We start from the raw sequence: 15,055 nt of genomic DNA, 5'->3' as shown, positions 1-15,055 counted from the left end.
CATAATATCAAGTTCCAGAGATTAGGATCTAGACTTGAATGTATGTCATGGGGAGGGGCATTATTCCGCCTACTGGGTCTTCTGAGAAAGGACTATTGCAGTCTGGGTACAGATGTCATGCGTATGGTGCCATTACATCAAAATGACATTCAGATTCAGATTGCAGTGCCCACTGGTGAAAAATTGTTGGAGCTCTTATGAAGCAAAGTATTTATTCTTCTGTTGCATTTACCTTTGATTCCCATATACTTGCATTCCAGAAATGGAAATCTTTGGGGGTAAAATTACTCTCTGAATTAAATAGACCCTTTAATCTCTGTGACTTATCCAAAATTTACTGAGTGGAGAGGGTAATTTGAAATAGTTTAGCACAGGGGCAGCTTCCTTTATTCAGCTGGATGGCTGAATCAGTTGACTCTCGATTTTGGCTCAGGTCATGATCTTCGAGTCCTGGGATCAAGCCCTGCATAGGGCTACACACTCAGTGGGGAGTCGGCTTGGGATTCTCCTTCTGCCCCTTCTGCTCATGGTCCCTCTAATAAATAATTAAATACTAAAAAAAAAGAAAAGAAAAGAAATAGTTTAGCACAGTGTTTCTCAAATGGGGCAGTTTTGCCCACTCCCACTTCCTCCCAGAGATATTTGGCAACACCTGAAGATGTTTTTTGATTGTTAAAATTGAGGGGTATGTATTACTGGCATCTGATGGGTGGGGTCCAGGCATGTTGCTAAGCATCATACAATGCACAGGGCAGGTCCTACCACAAGGAATTATCCCATCTAAAGTGTCAATAATGCCAAGGTGGAAAAGCCCTGGCTTAGCCAGATGGTGACCTAAAGTCCTCCTCTCCTTTTTTAACGCTCTTTACATTTCAAAGATGAGTTAGATAACGAGTTACATAATGGGTTAGCCACTAAACTTTTGGCCAAAGAACAGCTGAAAGAAATAGAGAAGTTGGGTATAGGTCAGTGCAATCATCCTAGGAGAAACTCAAACCTTGAAACCTACTACTTTAGGTCAACAGGTCATCTGCACTGGGTGTTGGAGAATCATGTCTTCCTTCTCTCTCTCTGTCTCTGTCTCTGTTTCTCTCTCCCCAGGGCCTAGCACAATGCTTGGCAACACCAAATGCTCAAAAAGCACTTTAACCAATAAAAAAGGATCATGTGTTGGGAGCGCCTGGCTGCTTAGTCAGTGGAGCGTGCAACTCTTGATCTTGGGGTCATGAGTTTGGGCCCCACGTTGGGTGTAAAAATTTTAAAATAATTTTATAAAGGGTACTGTGTTAAGGGATTTGAGTTTATAAGTAGTGAACAAACTATTTTCCTTCTGTATGCCTAATATTGCAACTTCATGTAAGAGTAGCCCTGGAAGTCCTCTCACTTATTTTTTTTTTTTAATTTTATTTATTGATTCATGAGAGAACACACAGGGGGAGTGGGGCAGAGACATAGGCAAAGGGAGAAGCAGGCTTCATACAGGGAGCCCGACGTGGGACTCGATCCTGGGATTCCAGGATCACGCCCCGGGCCGAAGGCAGGCCCCAAACCGCTGAGCCACCTAGGCGTCTCTTCTCTCACTTATTAGCACTGAGCACAAAGGGCAGCCTACTTCCTGAGCTTTCATTTTAAGATAGAAGTCATCTGGAAAGTCCCACAAAGCTGTAGAATATTAGGATTGAAAGTCAATTCAGTTAAAGGCCATTGAGAGAGAACTCCAAATCCCCCAACTCCGCTATCTGCATTACGATTTCACACTATGGTATTTCTTAAACTTCATTTTGCAGACTTGGGCACACGTGATGACCAAAAAAAAAAATATATATATATATATATATATACATATGTATTTTTTGTACTGGTGGCAAGGTAGAGTTCATGACCCCCACATATTCATACCGTAAGCTTTTGAGGTCTTGCACTGATGATGGAAAATTTAAAAATTTAACCTGAAAGATGACCTACCAAAAAAAAATAAGCAAAACTTGGAGGCTTCGTTGATGAGATGACATCCTTCTCTCTTGGTTCTCATTTCTGCTTTTCTTCTTTATTAACACGCAGGTGTCCCTGGATCCATGCCAAATGCATCGTGGACTGGTAACCTCAGAGCTATAAAGTGGATTGACATGGAAGATAAACATGGAGGCTGCCATGGTGAGCCATTAGTTCCACACTTGGAGGCTGCACTTGCTTGTTGGTGTTGGCATGAAGGTCATTGTGGAATACAGGGGTTCTCATGGAGAGAACTGCTGGTTTATTTAGAATAATCTGTGAGTTCTTAGAGTAACCAGAGGCTTCAAGACATGGTCAATTTAGGGGGTGCCTCCATGGCTCAGTTGGTTAAATGGCCAACTCTTTTTTTTTTAATAAATTAATTTTTATTGGTGTTCAATTTACCAACATACAGAATAACACCCAGTGCTCATCCCGTCAAGTGTCCCCCTCAGTGCCCGTCACTCATTCACCCCCACCCCCCACCCTCCTCCCCTTCCACCACCCCTAGTTCGTTTCCCAGAGTTAGGAGTCTTTATGTTCTGTCTCCCTTCCTGATATTTCCCACACATTTCTTCTCCCTTCCTTTATATTCCCTTTCACTATTATTCATATTCCCCAAATGAATGAGAACATACACTGTTTGTCCTCCGACTGACTTACTGCACTCAGCATAATACCCTCCAGTTCTAAATAGCCAACTCTTGATTTCAACTTAGGTCTTGACCTCAGGGTTGTGAGTTCAAGCCCCACGTTGGGCTCCACACTGGGCTTGGAACCTACTTAAATTAAAAAAAGAAGAAGAAGAAGAAGAAGAAAAGAAAAGTAAATTTAAGTATCTCACTGATGTTCTCCAGCTCATGATCAATGAGGGGGTATAGAGGTAGGCTCAACTTATCATGGTACTTTCTTGCTAGTTTCTGCTTTATTCTTATTTATTCATCTTTCTGTTCCTTTTGGGAGTGTAGTGGTTAGGAGGGAAAGTGGTCAGGATGAGAAGTGAGATCATGCTCTCACCACAGGGCAAGCCGGAGCCTCCCCTACCCCTCACACCAGCCTCTGCCCCTCCCGGCCCTGAGGAATTTGCTGCATGATGGCAGGCAACACTAAAAAGAGATAGTTCTCCAAATAACAAGAATGAGAAAGTTTAAGTAGTTTTTCATTTCCACAGAACTTTATAAAGAAGGGTTTTTATCAGTCCTGGACTTTATACAGTCCATTCACTCTCTTGCCTGGTACATAGCGAGCATGGTATTCATTAACTGGGGCTAACATAACCAAGTACCAGAGACGGGGTGGCTTCAACAACAGAAATTTAGGGACGCCTGGGTGGCTCAGTGGTTGAGCTTCTGCCTTCAGCTCAGGGCGTGATCTCAGAGTCCCAGGATTGAGTCCCATATCAGGCTCCTTGCATGGACCCTGCTTCTCCTGTCTCTGCCTCTCTCTCTGCCTCTCTGTCTCTCATGAATAAGTAAATAAAATCTTTAAAAAAACAAACAAACAAACAGAAATTTATTTCCTCACACTCCTGCAGGCTAGAAGTTGGAGATCAAGGTGGCTACAGATTTGCTTTCTCCTGAGAGACTTGTCTTCCTTCTGGGTGTGTCTGGGTCCTCATCTCTTTTTATACCAACATCCCTCATATTGGATCAGAGCCCATCCTATACGGCCTCATTTTAACTTGAATATTTCTTTGAAGGCTCTCTGTCTAAAATACGGTCATAGTCTGAGGTACTGGGGGTGGGGGGAGCTAGGACTTCAACATACGAATTTGGGGAAGGGGACAATTCAGCTCATAACAGGAGGTGAGTGAGTGGTTAAGTGAGTAAGTAGGTGCGAGGCTTTGACATTTGCTCCCCATGGTTACAAAGCTTGGCCTCCTCCACTTGTCTGCCTGTCTGTCCATCCGCAGCCTCTGGCTTCCCTCTCAGGTGCATCTCATTGACCTGATGTTTCTGAGGAAAACCTCCTAACGGCTGCCTGTCTACCGCTCTTTTTCACACCCGGTCCCCGTCCCCTGTCTTTCTGAGCGTCCTCTTCCACTGTGGAGGGCAACACCCTCACATCACCATACAGTCTGCTCTTCAGCGTATTTTCTCCAGAGGAGAAATGAGCACATCCAGCTCATGACCAGGTCCTCTGATTAGAGGACTCCTTGTCCAGCCTGTGTACTGGGTCAGCCATCCCATGCTGTTCTTACTTAACATTCCAGATTCCCCTGCATTTGACCCTACAAGGTCAATTCCTATCCCTGACAATTACCACCATCTGCTTTACAACGTGTGTTTCCCTAAGCAAAGCCTTACTGGAGACTGTTAGAGAATTGTCCCAAAATCAGCCCCAAGAGGCTAGACCCTCCTGGCTGCCTACTTATTCTTTTTTTTGGATCTCATTATCTTCCTGGTGTCCTTTTCATCTTTCCTGCTTGCTTTATAAATTCAATCTTACGCTAAAATGGCCTTTCCCACTCTCAAAAGATAATGATTTCAACTTGAGGAAGAACTTTCAAGACATTTGTGGGGGTTTTTTAATTTATTTTTTTTTAAAGATTTTATTTATTTATTCATGAGAGACACAGAGAGAGGCAGAGACATAGGCAGAGGGAGAAGCAGGCTCCCTGTGGGGATCCCGATGTAGGGCTTGATCCCAGGACTCCCGGATCATGGCCTAAGCTGAAGGCAGATGCTCAACCACTGAGCCACCCAGGCGTCCCTTTTCAAGACATTTGATCAAAATCCCCATACCAGTTTGTCATGCCCATCCCTCCATCTCACCCTCTCATTGTTCCTTCCTGTGTCCTGAAGAAAAGCTATGCATCCTCACAACTAGGGTCACCATCTGGGGTCTCAGCTCTGTGCAGGCTCCTCTAAGTGATCCCCTCACTCTCCATGCATTCCTGCCTTGCCTTCTGGGCTGCTGGGTAGTGATTCTTTTCCCTCTGCCAAGTGTGTGAAGATTGCCTCTGGCCTGAAGACCAAGTTGTCTGTGCTACTTCTACTTCACTTGCACAGCAACAATCTGTCGTTTATTTTCTTAAGCATGGGCACACTGCTTGTGTATTCAGTTGTCAGCACCACCACTCCCCCCCCCCCCCGCCCCCCATTCCTCTCTGACTTCCCATACCTCTGGCTTCTGTGCCCTGAGGTTTCCACTCTCCCCTGTACTTCCTCCCAGCCACATCAGATTAATCACAAGTCCTGCCAGCCCCTCCTCTGTTCTAATCCCTTCCTTTCCCACTCATGGCCACCATTAACTTTGAACCAGCTCTCTGGTTTACATTAAATTGTTACTGTGGCCTCATGATTGATTCCTAATGTACCTTGCAAAGCTCTGCGAAATTCATCTTGCTAAAGTCTGTTTCACCATTTGAGTCTTCCAATCAGAGACCTTCAAAGATTCTCCCTATTTATGGAGTAAAAAGGGCCCAGCCCTTCAGTTTGTTTTAGTCAACTGTAATTGTTCTACTCCATGCCAAGAAACCTCTAGAAAAAGGTTCGATGTCCTACCATTCTTTTCCCAATACATTTCCCAACCGAACTCCCAATTCTACCAGAAAATTCCCACCTCGGCACCTTTTTCCAGAGGCCTTGTCCCCAGTGAAGCCACCGTCCGTGCCCCCGATGCCGCTCCCTCTCCCCACAGGTCTGTCCTTCCACTAACTCTCCACTCATCCTTCTCTGTCCTTTCCTTCAACAGCTATTAGCAAAACACCTGATAGTTACCAGGTACTGTCCCAGATGCCAGGGATGCAGAGAGGAACATAATAGATTCAAGGCCCAGCTCTTCTGGACCTAATGTTCTAGCCTAGGGAGAGAGACAATAAATAATTATCTGGTGACAAGAGCCCAGAAAAATGAATCAGGGAAGGAAGAAAGAGGGGTCAGAGAGAACTCACTGAGAACACGGTCTTGAGGCAGATCCCGGGGTGTGGTGTGGGAGGGAGCCTCTGGGAGGTCTGGTGGAAGGGGAGAGGGGGGCAGAGCCAAGTAGACTCTCGAGTAGGGCATGTCTGGTGTGCACAGGGCCGGCAAAGGAGGCCAGTGTGGCCACAGTGAGTGAGCAATGCTTGTCAAGGGTTGTAAGCAAATGAGCAGGTGCTGGGAGGTAGAGGCCAGACTCTGAGGAGTTTTTGATGCCATTGCTGGAATTGCGGCTCTTCCTCCAAGTGCGATGAGAAGCCCTCGGAGGGTTTTGAGCAGAGGAGACGTCATGATGTGCTTATTATATTCAAGACAGTCACTCTGGCTGTCGTGCTGAGTATAGACTAACAGACAAAGGTGGAGACGGAGTCCAGTTACCATCGTGATATTTCAGACAGGAAGGTGGAGGTGGGCCAGGACAGTAGAGGTGGAGGTGGTGGGAAGGGCTCATGTACTATCTGTATTTTGAAGGTGGAGCTTACAGAGTTGCTGATAGATTGGGTGAGGGCTGTGGAGAAAGGAGGAGAAAGGGCCCCGAGGAATAGGATTGCTGTGGGTTACATGGGGAACACTTGGAGGGGGTTAGGAGTTGAGGCCTGACGGGTCACACGAGTGAGGTTGATTCTCATGCAAGCAGAGATAAAAGTAGATACTTGGGTAAATGAGGCCGGGGCTCAAAGAACAGGCTCGACCAGAGCAACCCATAACGACCTCTCCCATCTGTACCCTTCTAGAACCTTCCATCCATCACTGTCATTTGATAATACACGTATTGTCTGGTGAAGCCTATTGTGTCCTTGCCTTGTATTGTTTAACCCTGCTGTTCTTTAAGTATGTATGCCTACCCTTTGTCTTCCCATAAAGGGCTTAACTTCCTTGTGGGCCGGGCCTGCACAATCCGATTCCATTAGAATCCCATAGCACTTGGCACACATTTGGCTACTCGGTAGGCAGGCGAGCCTCTACCTCGGGGCAGCTGCCCCCCACTTTGGAAGACCAGTGTGTCCTCACTGTCTCCTGTGCTTCCCCTGCAGGCCGCTATGTACGTGGCATTTGTATCTATGGAAACGGGGACTTGAAGTGGTTGATTGATTCGCCCAGCCTCTTCGCTAACAAGTTTGAGCTGAGGACCTACCCCCTCACCGTGGAATGCCTGGAGCTGAGGCTTCGAGAGAGGACTCTGAACCAGAGTGAAACAGTGATACAGCCCAGCTGGTATTTCTGACCCTCTGGAGCGCAGGCTCCAAGGCCCCCGCAGCCGAGAAGAGCCTCTCTTTGGGAGAGAGCGTTGCCCTGCTGGTGTTGAGAGTTGCCCGAGCAAGGTGGCAGCCCCAGGACCTGGCCGTGCTATCCCCCGTGAAAACATCCACCGGACACTGTGGACTCTGCTATCAGGATGACTGCGCAGGGCGATGCTGGCACTTTGGCCCCCCTGGCAGCCTCCTGATGCCCCTTCTACGGCGGGCTAAGGTCCTGCTCAGTGGTCAGTTTAACTGGCATCAAACCTTTGCACCAGATACTCATCCTCGGGAAATGTTCTCATGAAAAGAACCGTAGATAATACTGTTTAGGAAAATAGGTGCATTTCTTTGAAGAAGGAATCATTTAGGACAGATCTATAGCCACGTGTGCATGGACACCACCCCCCTTTGCTCAGTCACACATAAGCGTAGAAACAGCTCTTGGGGCAACTCAGCGATCTCTTTTACAACTTGAGCTACAGAATGGAGAGTTCGGTCTTGTTCCCAAGCCCTTCCGGTTTACTGTGTCTGAAGTTCTGCATGGGAGGTAAAGTCACAGACAAAAGGCGGGATGCAGTTTTAGACAGTGGCCACTGCCCGCCGCTTCAGCAAAGGAATCCCAGGGAAACAGGGCATTTCTTGTTGTGGGTCAGAATGCACTGTAGTCCCTCTGCCATTGCTTTCTGTGGAGAACAGTGAAACTTTCCCACAGAACGAAGAGATTTCTAGAAGACAGGTGCTATGGCGTGGATCTTGTCCCAAGTCTCTAACCTCAGAATGAATCCCTTTCCTCTTCGGTCACCACCCTCCACCCCCACCAAAGTGATCTTACCTGCACAATGGAGTCCAAATTCTATGCCATGAGGCTTTAAGGACTCCAGAGTATTCTCTGAGTAGCTTATCCTCAGAGAGTAGTCTCTGAGTAGCTTTACAATGCTTAAGTGCTAATAAGAGTGCCTAGATTTTTAAAAGCTTTCAATTGTGAATGAGCATTTGTGTCACTTAACCCCCATCCCCTTCCTTTATCCAATTCATTCATTCAGCATGCAGCCAGTAAATATTTCTTGAGAGTCTATTGTAGGCCAGACCCGTGTTTGACACAGGAGAAAAGGAAGACAGAGCTTTTCCACTCTAAAATTCTTGGTCATAGCATCAACGTTGGAAAGGCTACACTAGAGAATCTCATGGGTTGCTTATATTTTAACACGTTCATGTGCAGGGTTGTAGATTGGGAGATCAGGCCAAGGATATGAGTAATTAGAAATTGAGGTCTAGGGACACCTGGGTGGCTCCGTTGGTTAAAGCATCTGCTTTCAGCTCAGGCTGTGATCCCAGGGTTCTGGGATCGAGTCTCACCTCAGGCTCTCTGCTCAGCAGGAGTCTGCTTCTCCCTCTCCCACTACTCCTCTCCCCAACTTGTTCTATCGCTCAAATAAATTTTAAAAATATTACAAAAAAAAGAAATCAATATTGAAATCAGAGAGGATTCCAAAGAAAGAAGGCAAGGAATAGAAGCTCAAGCCAGTTGTGTTGTAGGCATCCCGATAACTCCCTTATGGCTCATTGCATTAAAACCTTACAACACTCTTGGGAGGCCCACGTGATTACCCCCATTTTGCAGATGAAGTAAGTAGTCTTAGAGAAATTATTAATAAGCATTAGGAAACAAGTTCTCTGAGGACTGGGATGTTCTCATTGGTCTCCTTAGTTCAGTTTCCTAAGGTGGAAGATTTGGAGAAGGTGAAATAAAGCCATATTTAGTATACCAGAGAGGGTGGGTTTTATGAATGGTCTCAGTGTTAAATGAGAACACATGCCGTCACCTCAGAAAAATGTGAAGTCTACTTTTGTACTCCTAAATCCATTGAGCTCCTCAATATTTATTTATTCTAACAGAAGAAAAAGTTGCTGTAACTAATGATACCTTTAATTAACACAATTTTATTATTTTTTTCTGTGATTGTGCCTGTTGAATATTAATCATATTTATGGGAATGCCTTTGAAGTAAGTCTTCTTTTCTTCCTGCTACTGAAAAAGATGGAGCTGTATGGAGTGGTAAAGGGTTAGAGCATAGGGAACACGCCTGGAATTAATGGTGGAGTTTTTTTTTTTTTTAAACTTCTTTAAATGACCCCACCTGAGAAGAAGAAATGTTTTACACTGGATCTTTCTCATCTAGAACGAGAAGCCTTTTGGAATAGAAGATGTTTACATGTCTTGCTGGTCATCTCTATGTCTTAAATACTTTAATATTGGAAGATTATAGTGTTTGGGTGAGTGGGTTTCTGCTAGCCCATGGGGATGGCTGAAACTACTAAATCCGTCCTTGTTTGCAATGATGTTCTGTGTTATTGTCTTGGAAATAAATTAATATATTGTTTTCCACCTTTGGGGCTATTGTGTATTTTTTTAAAAGGTTTTTACTTATTTATTCATGAGAGACACAGGCAGGGGGAGGAGCAGGCTCCCTATGGGGGAGCCCAATGCAGGACTCGATCCAGGACCCCAGCATCACGACCTGAGCCAAAGGCAGATGCTCGACCACTGAGCCACCCAGGTGCCCGTTTTTGTGTATTCTTATTTGATGGCTGGTTAACATCCACTAAAGACCATGTTTAACAAGCTAATTCTTCTAGTGTTTTTTAAAAAAATACAAATAAAGGGTTGCCTGGCAGGCTCAGTCTGTGGAGCACATGACTCTTGATCTTGGGGTTGTGAGTTTGAGCGCAATGTTGGGTGAAGAGAATACTTAAAATCTTAAAAAAATACATGAAAATAAAAAAAAACTTCTAATTTTAGAATAGCTTTAGTTTTACAGAAAAATGGTAGATGGTACTGAAAGTTCCCATACACACCCCACTCAGTTTCCCATTATCAACATATTATGTTACTATGGCACATTTTATTTAGATTTCCTAAATTTTTACTTAATATCCTTTTTTGGTTCCAAGATCCCATCTAGAATGCCACATCACGTTTAATCATCGGGCTTCACTGGGCTATGACTGTTTCTCAGATTTCTCTTGTTTTTGATGACCTTGACAATCCTAAGGGGTACTAGTTGGGCATTTTGTAAAGTTGCCCCCCTGTTTTGTCTCATGTTTAGCTCATGATCAGATTGCACTTTTGGGTTTGGAGGAAGAAGACCACAGAGGTGAAGTGCCATTTTCATCACATCATACAAAGCGTACATTCTACCGACATGACTTCTCAGAGTTGAGGCTAACCTTGATCACCTGACTTAAGTAGTGTTTGTCAGGTTTCTCCACTGTAGAGTTACTGTTCTCCCCCTTTCCATATAGTACTCAAGTCATTATTCACAACTGTACGTAAGGAATGGGGAATTATGCTCCACCTTCTTTAGAGTAGAATACCTACAAAAATTATTTAGAAATCAAAAAGGAGATTTTTTTCTTTCCCCCAATTTACTAATTTATTTAAAAATTTATATCAATGTGAGCTCATAGATGTTTCTTTTAAACTTCAGGTTATAATACAATTCCTCCAATTGTTCCAGCTGTGGCCATAGGTAGTTCTTTCAGTCAGCTCCTGAATCTCTTTGACATATCCTCAAGACTGTGGGTGTTTTCTTGAACACTCTTATTTTTTGGCATTGCACAACACTCCACTCAAGCAACTCTTACTATTCTCTTATTCAGTTTTGAGGATGCATGACAAGTACAATAGCAATGGCATGAGAAGTACATGGTGATCAGAGGCTCAGACTCTCAGATGAGGGTCTGGATCACCTCACCGAGTAGGCCATACAGACTAGCAGAGGTGCTAGTGAAGGATATGGAGAATCTGGAATGAGAGAGAGAAGAAGGAGACATTGGGTATCTTAGGGCTTCAAGACCAGCTGCAATGGTGGAAGCTGTAGGTCATTCCACTAATTTTCCCTTTGTTAGTTTCCCCCAAGAAAAGACACTCCAAGGATTTGGAGGAGCTGCTCCCTAAGTTTATAGGAAGAAATTGATCCAAGCTGCTCAAGTGTGGATGGTGCACTGCACAAATGGGGTTTTCTCAGGACTTAGGCTGTCAGCCTTCTCTGGGAATTACCTTCAGCCTACGAAAGTGACCCCATCCCAGGTCACGTCCCATCTGGGATCAGCCTACACCCAATGCCAGGAGGGTGTGGGGCTATAAAGGCCAATACCCTCACCTTAACTTGGGCCCATAGCACCTGATTAGCTCTCTGGGGTGAAGCAAGGCCTTACTATAATTGTATCACAGCACAGCTTCTTTCTATAATCCCAATGCCTTCCATTCCTCCATAAGTACTGAATGTGAAGAGCTCCCTTGCACACTAATCTCCATTTTAGAGCCTGATTTTTGGAGAACCTCACCTGTAGTGTGTTTCCCCACACAAAAGATGATACAAAAATTTACCTATATTTTTTTCTTTAACTCCCATTGTTTGTTTGTTTGTTTTCCCTCTATGTTTAACTCTTCGAGACTTCAACCATTTAGAATTTATTTTGTCATATGATTTCAGGTAGACGCCTAAATTTTTATTCTGCTAAGGAAAACCAGCTATGCCAATACCATCTTCTCCCGGATGATTTGAAGATTATGCACTAAATTCTCATAAATTTGGGAGTCTCTTTCTGGAATCTATCCACCCAATAGAATCAAATTCTATTGATTTTTTTGGTCTATCCACATGCCAAAACGACATTTCAAACATTATGGTAGATCTCTACTCTGGCAAGACAAGAAATCTCTTACCATTCTTTTTCTTAAGTAGGCTTCATGTCCAGCATGGAGCCCAATGTGGAGCTTGAACTCACGACCCCGAGATTGATACCTGAGCTGAAATCAAGAGTTGGATACCCAACTGAGCCATCCAGGCACCACCCCCTCAATGTGTTTTCTAATAGTTTCTCAATCTATTATACCTCACATTTTCTGGTAATTATCTATAAATACCAGTTTTGTCTTTTCCTTCCCAATATTAAGTCCTCTTGTTTCTTTTTCCTGTCTTCTTACATTGGTAAAAATTTGTGATACAATTTAAAATGGTGTCAGTGATAGCAGTTATCCTTGAGTTATTCCCAACATTAAAGGGCATGTTAACTTTTGTGCATGATGTTGGAGTTTTGATATAGGTTTCTGGTAGATACTATTTATTGAAGAGAATATTAGGAAATAAATATACATTGAAATATATCATGATTCATATATATATATATATATATATATATATATTGCTATCTCTTTTTTGTTGCTTGGTGCAATTTATGGGTGAGTGGTTTTTAAATTTTTTTCTTTGCATATATTACTTCAGGAAATAAGAGCAAAAAGTTACTATTCCTAATCTTTTTAAACAGTAAGTCGATAGTAGTCTATGCCAAATAGGAAACTATAGCAGGGGTCCATTTGAACAGACTAGGCAAGCAATTGAAGTTTGAGACTAATGTTGACTGAGCTGGAAGTTTCCTTATCATAACTACTCCCTCTTCTGGTCAGGATGGCTTAGGGATTAAGCACCAACAGAAAATAGACCAGAAGTCAACCTCTCAGAGCCAAGTTCTGGTTTTGGAAAGAGGACTAACAGCGTTATCTCTGAGAGCAGGAGGGTAAGAGGTGAGGCTGTCCATGCTCACTTTTCCATGAGGAACACTTACACACTTAGAAAGTGGGGCACCCACTGTAGCTATCTGGAAGACTAATCTGATGAGTCCTACTGCTGAGCCCAGGAAGCCTAACCTACATCTTGGGAAGGATCCTTGGGAAGAGTTATATCAGATAAATGGGCTGAATGATCCAAAAATAAAGGGTTCTTAAGAAAATACAAAATCCAGAAGCTGATGGACAGTGTCAAGTGTCAAACTATAGAAGGGAAATTTGGGCATAATGTCATCAGGAGCTGAGGATATAGGAGAAACAGTTAAGAAAGTTAGTGCAAGATTAAAATGAATTATTTATGAACTTTGAGCCATTTATTCAGTTAAAATGAATTATCAGTGAACTTCAGGCCAGGTACACAAGGCAAAAATGTAGGGTTTTAGAGGGCTTCTTTAAAATTTTTTATTTTGAAATAACTTTAAACTTAGAGAAAAAGTCACAAAAATTACAAAGAGTTCATATATATCCTTCAACCTGCCACTTCCAATGCTAACATCTTATATAACCAAAGTTTCATTATCAAAACCAGTTTGTTTGGTTTTTAACTCTGTACTGGCTGTGTGTTGAGGGTTGCAGCCAACTGGCTTTTACCTTTGCACAGGACAGACTAGATGGTATGGTACATGAGTCCCAATAACATGTAGTAGCATCATATTAGACCAAATGAGAGCGAGGGACTGGTCTCAAGTGATATTTCCTGATGAAAATTGTACTACAGAAAAGAAAATTCTATATATATTCTCTATTCCAGGCTATGCAAGTGAGATAAAAGAAAAAGACAAAAGAGCAGATCCAAAGTCATATCACTGAGAAAATGGTGGAGAAGAAAGGTGTATGATGGTTAAAATGTATCTTGTATCTTACAGGTCACTGGTTGGAAAACTCTAATTTAGATTCATTTTCTCAGGATTTCACTAAATAGATTTAATGGGTCATAAAGAGCTACCAGGAAAAGCACTGATTACTGCCATGTCTACACATTGAAACTCTGACGCTTAACACCTCTGGTGATCCCCTTCTGCATACCTCTGAGTGGGCCAGGCATGGAAGCTCCACAATTAGCATTCATGTGGTAGCTTTTACAGAGGACGCAGCAAGGATTATTTAAAGTAGACTTTCCGCCTGCATGGCTGTGTATCAGAGATGACCCAGTGGAAGAAGAATGGTTTAAAGAGTAACTACAATAATAGCATGAGATTTTCTGGGGATACAGTTACAAAGAACAATGGAGTGACTTAAATACGTTACAGACTGGTAGACAAATCTATGAAAATGTTGGAAATTTAAAACACCAATGTGGGAGGTGCCTGGGTGGCTCAGCCGGTTAACCATTTGCCTTCATGACCCCAGGGTCCTGGGATCAGCCAGAGTTGGGCTCCGTGCCCAGCAGGGAACCTACTTCTCCCTCTCCCTCTGCCTGCCTCTCTGCTTGCTTGTGCTTTCTCTCTCTTTCTCTGTCAAATAAATAAGTAAATAATCTTTCAAAATTAAAAAAAAAAAAAAAGAAAAACCACACACTAATGTGGTAGTCCTTATCATACATCAAAAGTTTCCTACTTGGATGTGTAATCAAGAAACTTCTCTAAGGAATTGTGGGAGTCAGGGCAAATGTCACTTGAAAAACTTTCATAAATGGATCTTGGAAACTAGCCCTTTATCTGATACGTCATTTGCAAATATCTTCTCCCATTCTGTAGGTTGTCTTTTAGTTTTGTTGACTGTATCCTTTGCTGTGCAAAAGCTTCTTATCTCGATGAAGTCCCAATAGTTCATTTTTGCTTTTGTTTCTTTTGCCATCGTGGATGTATCTTGCAAGAAGTTGCTGTGGCCGAGTTCAAAAAGGGTGTTGCCTGTGTTCTCCTCTAGGGTTTTGATGGAATCTTGTCTCACATTTAGATCTCTCATCCATTTTGAGTTTATCTTTGTGTGTGGTGAAAGAGAGTGGTCTAGATGTAAAATAAGGGTACAGAAATATGTTGTGTTTTCGTAGGATTTTTAAGCAGGAAGATTTCACTTATTTATTTATATATTTAACAAAGAAATTGTGCCAGGTTCAGCTTCTAGTAATATATCTATCTATGTATTAAGACTGATAGATCTTTTATATTCAAGCTGAAGAGATAGAAAAATTACAAGGATATATCAACACACAAGATACTTTTAAATAGAGATTAGTTCTGCGAAGTAGATAAAGCAAAGTGAGGTAATAGAGAGCAACAGACAGAGAGGGAGAGGGGCTCCTTTAGCTGTCAGTCCTAAAAGAAAACAGGCAG

The 15,055-nt window shown here is 43.0% G+C and overlaps 1 protein-coding gene across 3 annotated transcripts in view; it reads left to right on the top strand.

Annotated features, from left to right (window-relative positions):
- Window positions 1–9,539, top strand: part of GCNT2 (glucosaminyl (N-acetyl) transferase 2 (I blood group)) — an 83,311-nt gene extending 73,772 nt beyond the window's left edge. For all 3 annotated transcript variants that reach the window (XM_041770401.1, XM_041770402.1, XM_041770400.1), the window contains exons 2-3: window positions 2,062–2,154; window positions 6,947–9,539. In XM_041770401.1, coding sequence (XP_041626335.1) covers window positions 2,062–2,154; window positions 6,947–7,137 — 284 coding nt within the window. In that variant the 3' untranslated portion in view covers window positions 7,138–9,539. The remainder of the gene's footprint in view (window positions 1–2,061; window positions 2,155–6,946) is intronic.
- The last annotated feature ends 5,516 nt before the right edge of the window (window positions 9,540–15,055 follow it).

The sequence above is a fragment of the Vulpes lagopus genome, chromosome 10, assembly GCF_018345385.1.
Source record: "Vulpes lagopus strain Blue_001 chromosome 10, ASM1834538v1, whole genome shotgun sequence".
NCBI classification, from domain to species: Eukaryota; Metazoa; Chordata; class Mammalia; order Carnivora; family Canidae; genus Vulpes; species Vulpes lagopus.
The sequence above is the reverse complement of the archived record's forward strand: the minus strand, read 5'-3'. Positions and strand labels throughout refer to the sequence as shown.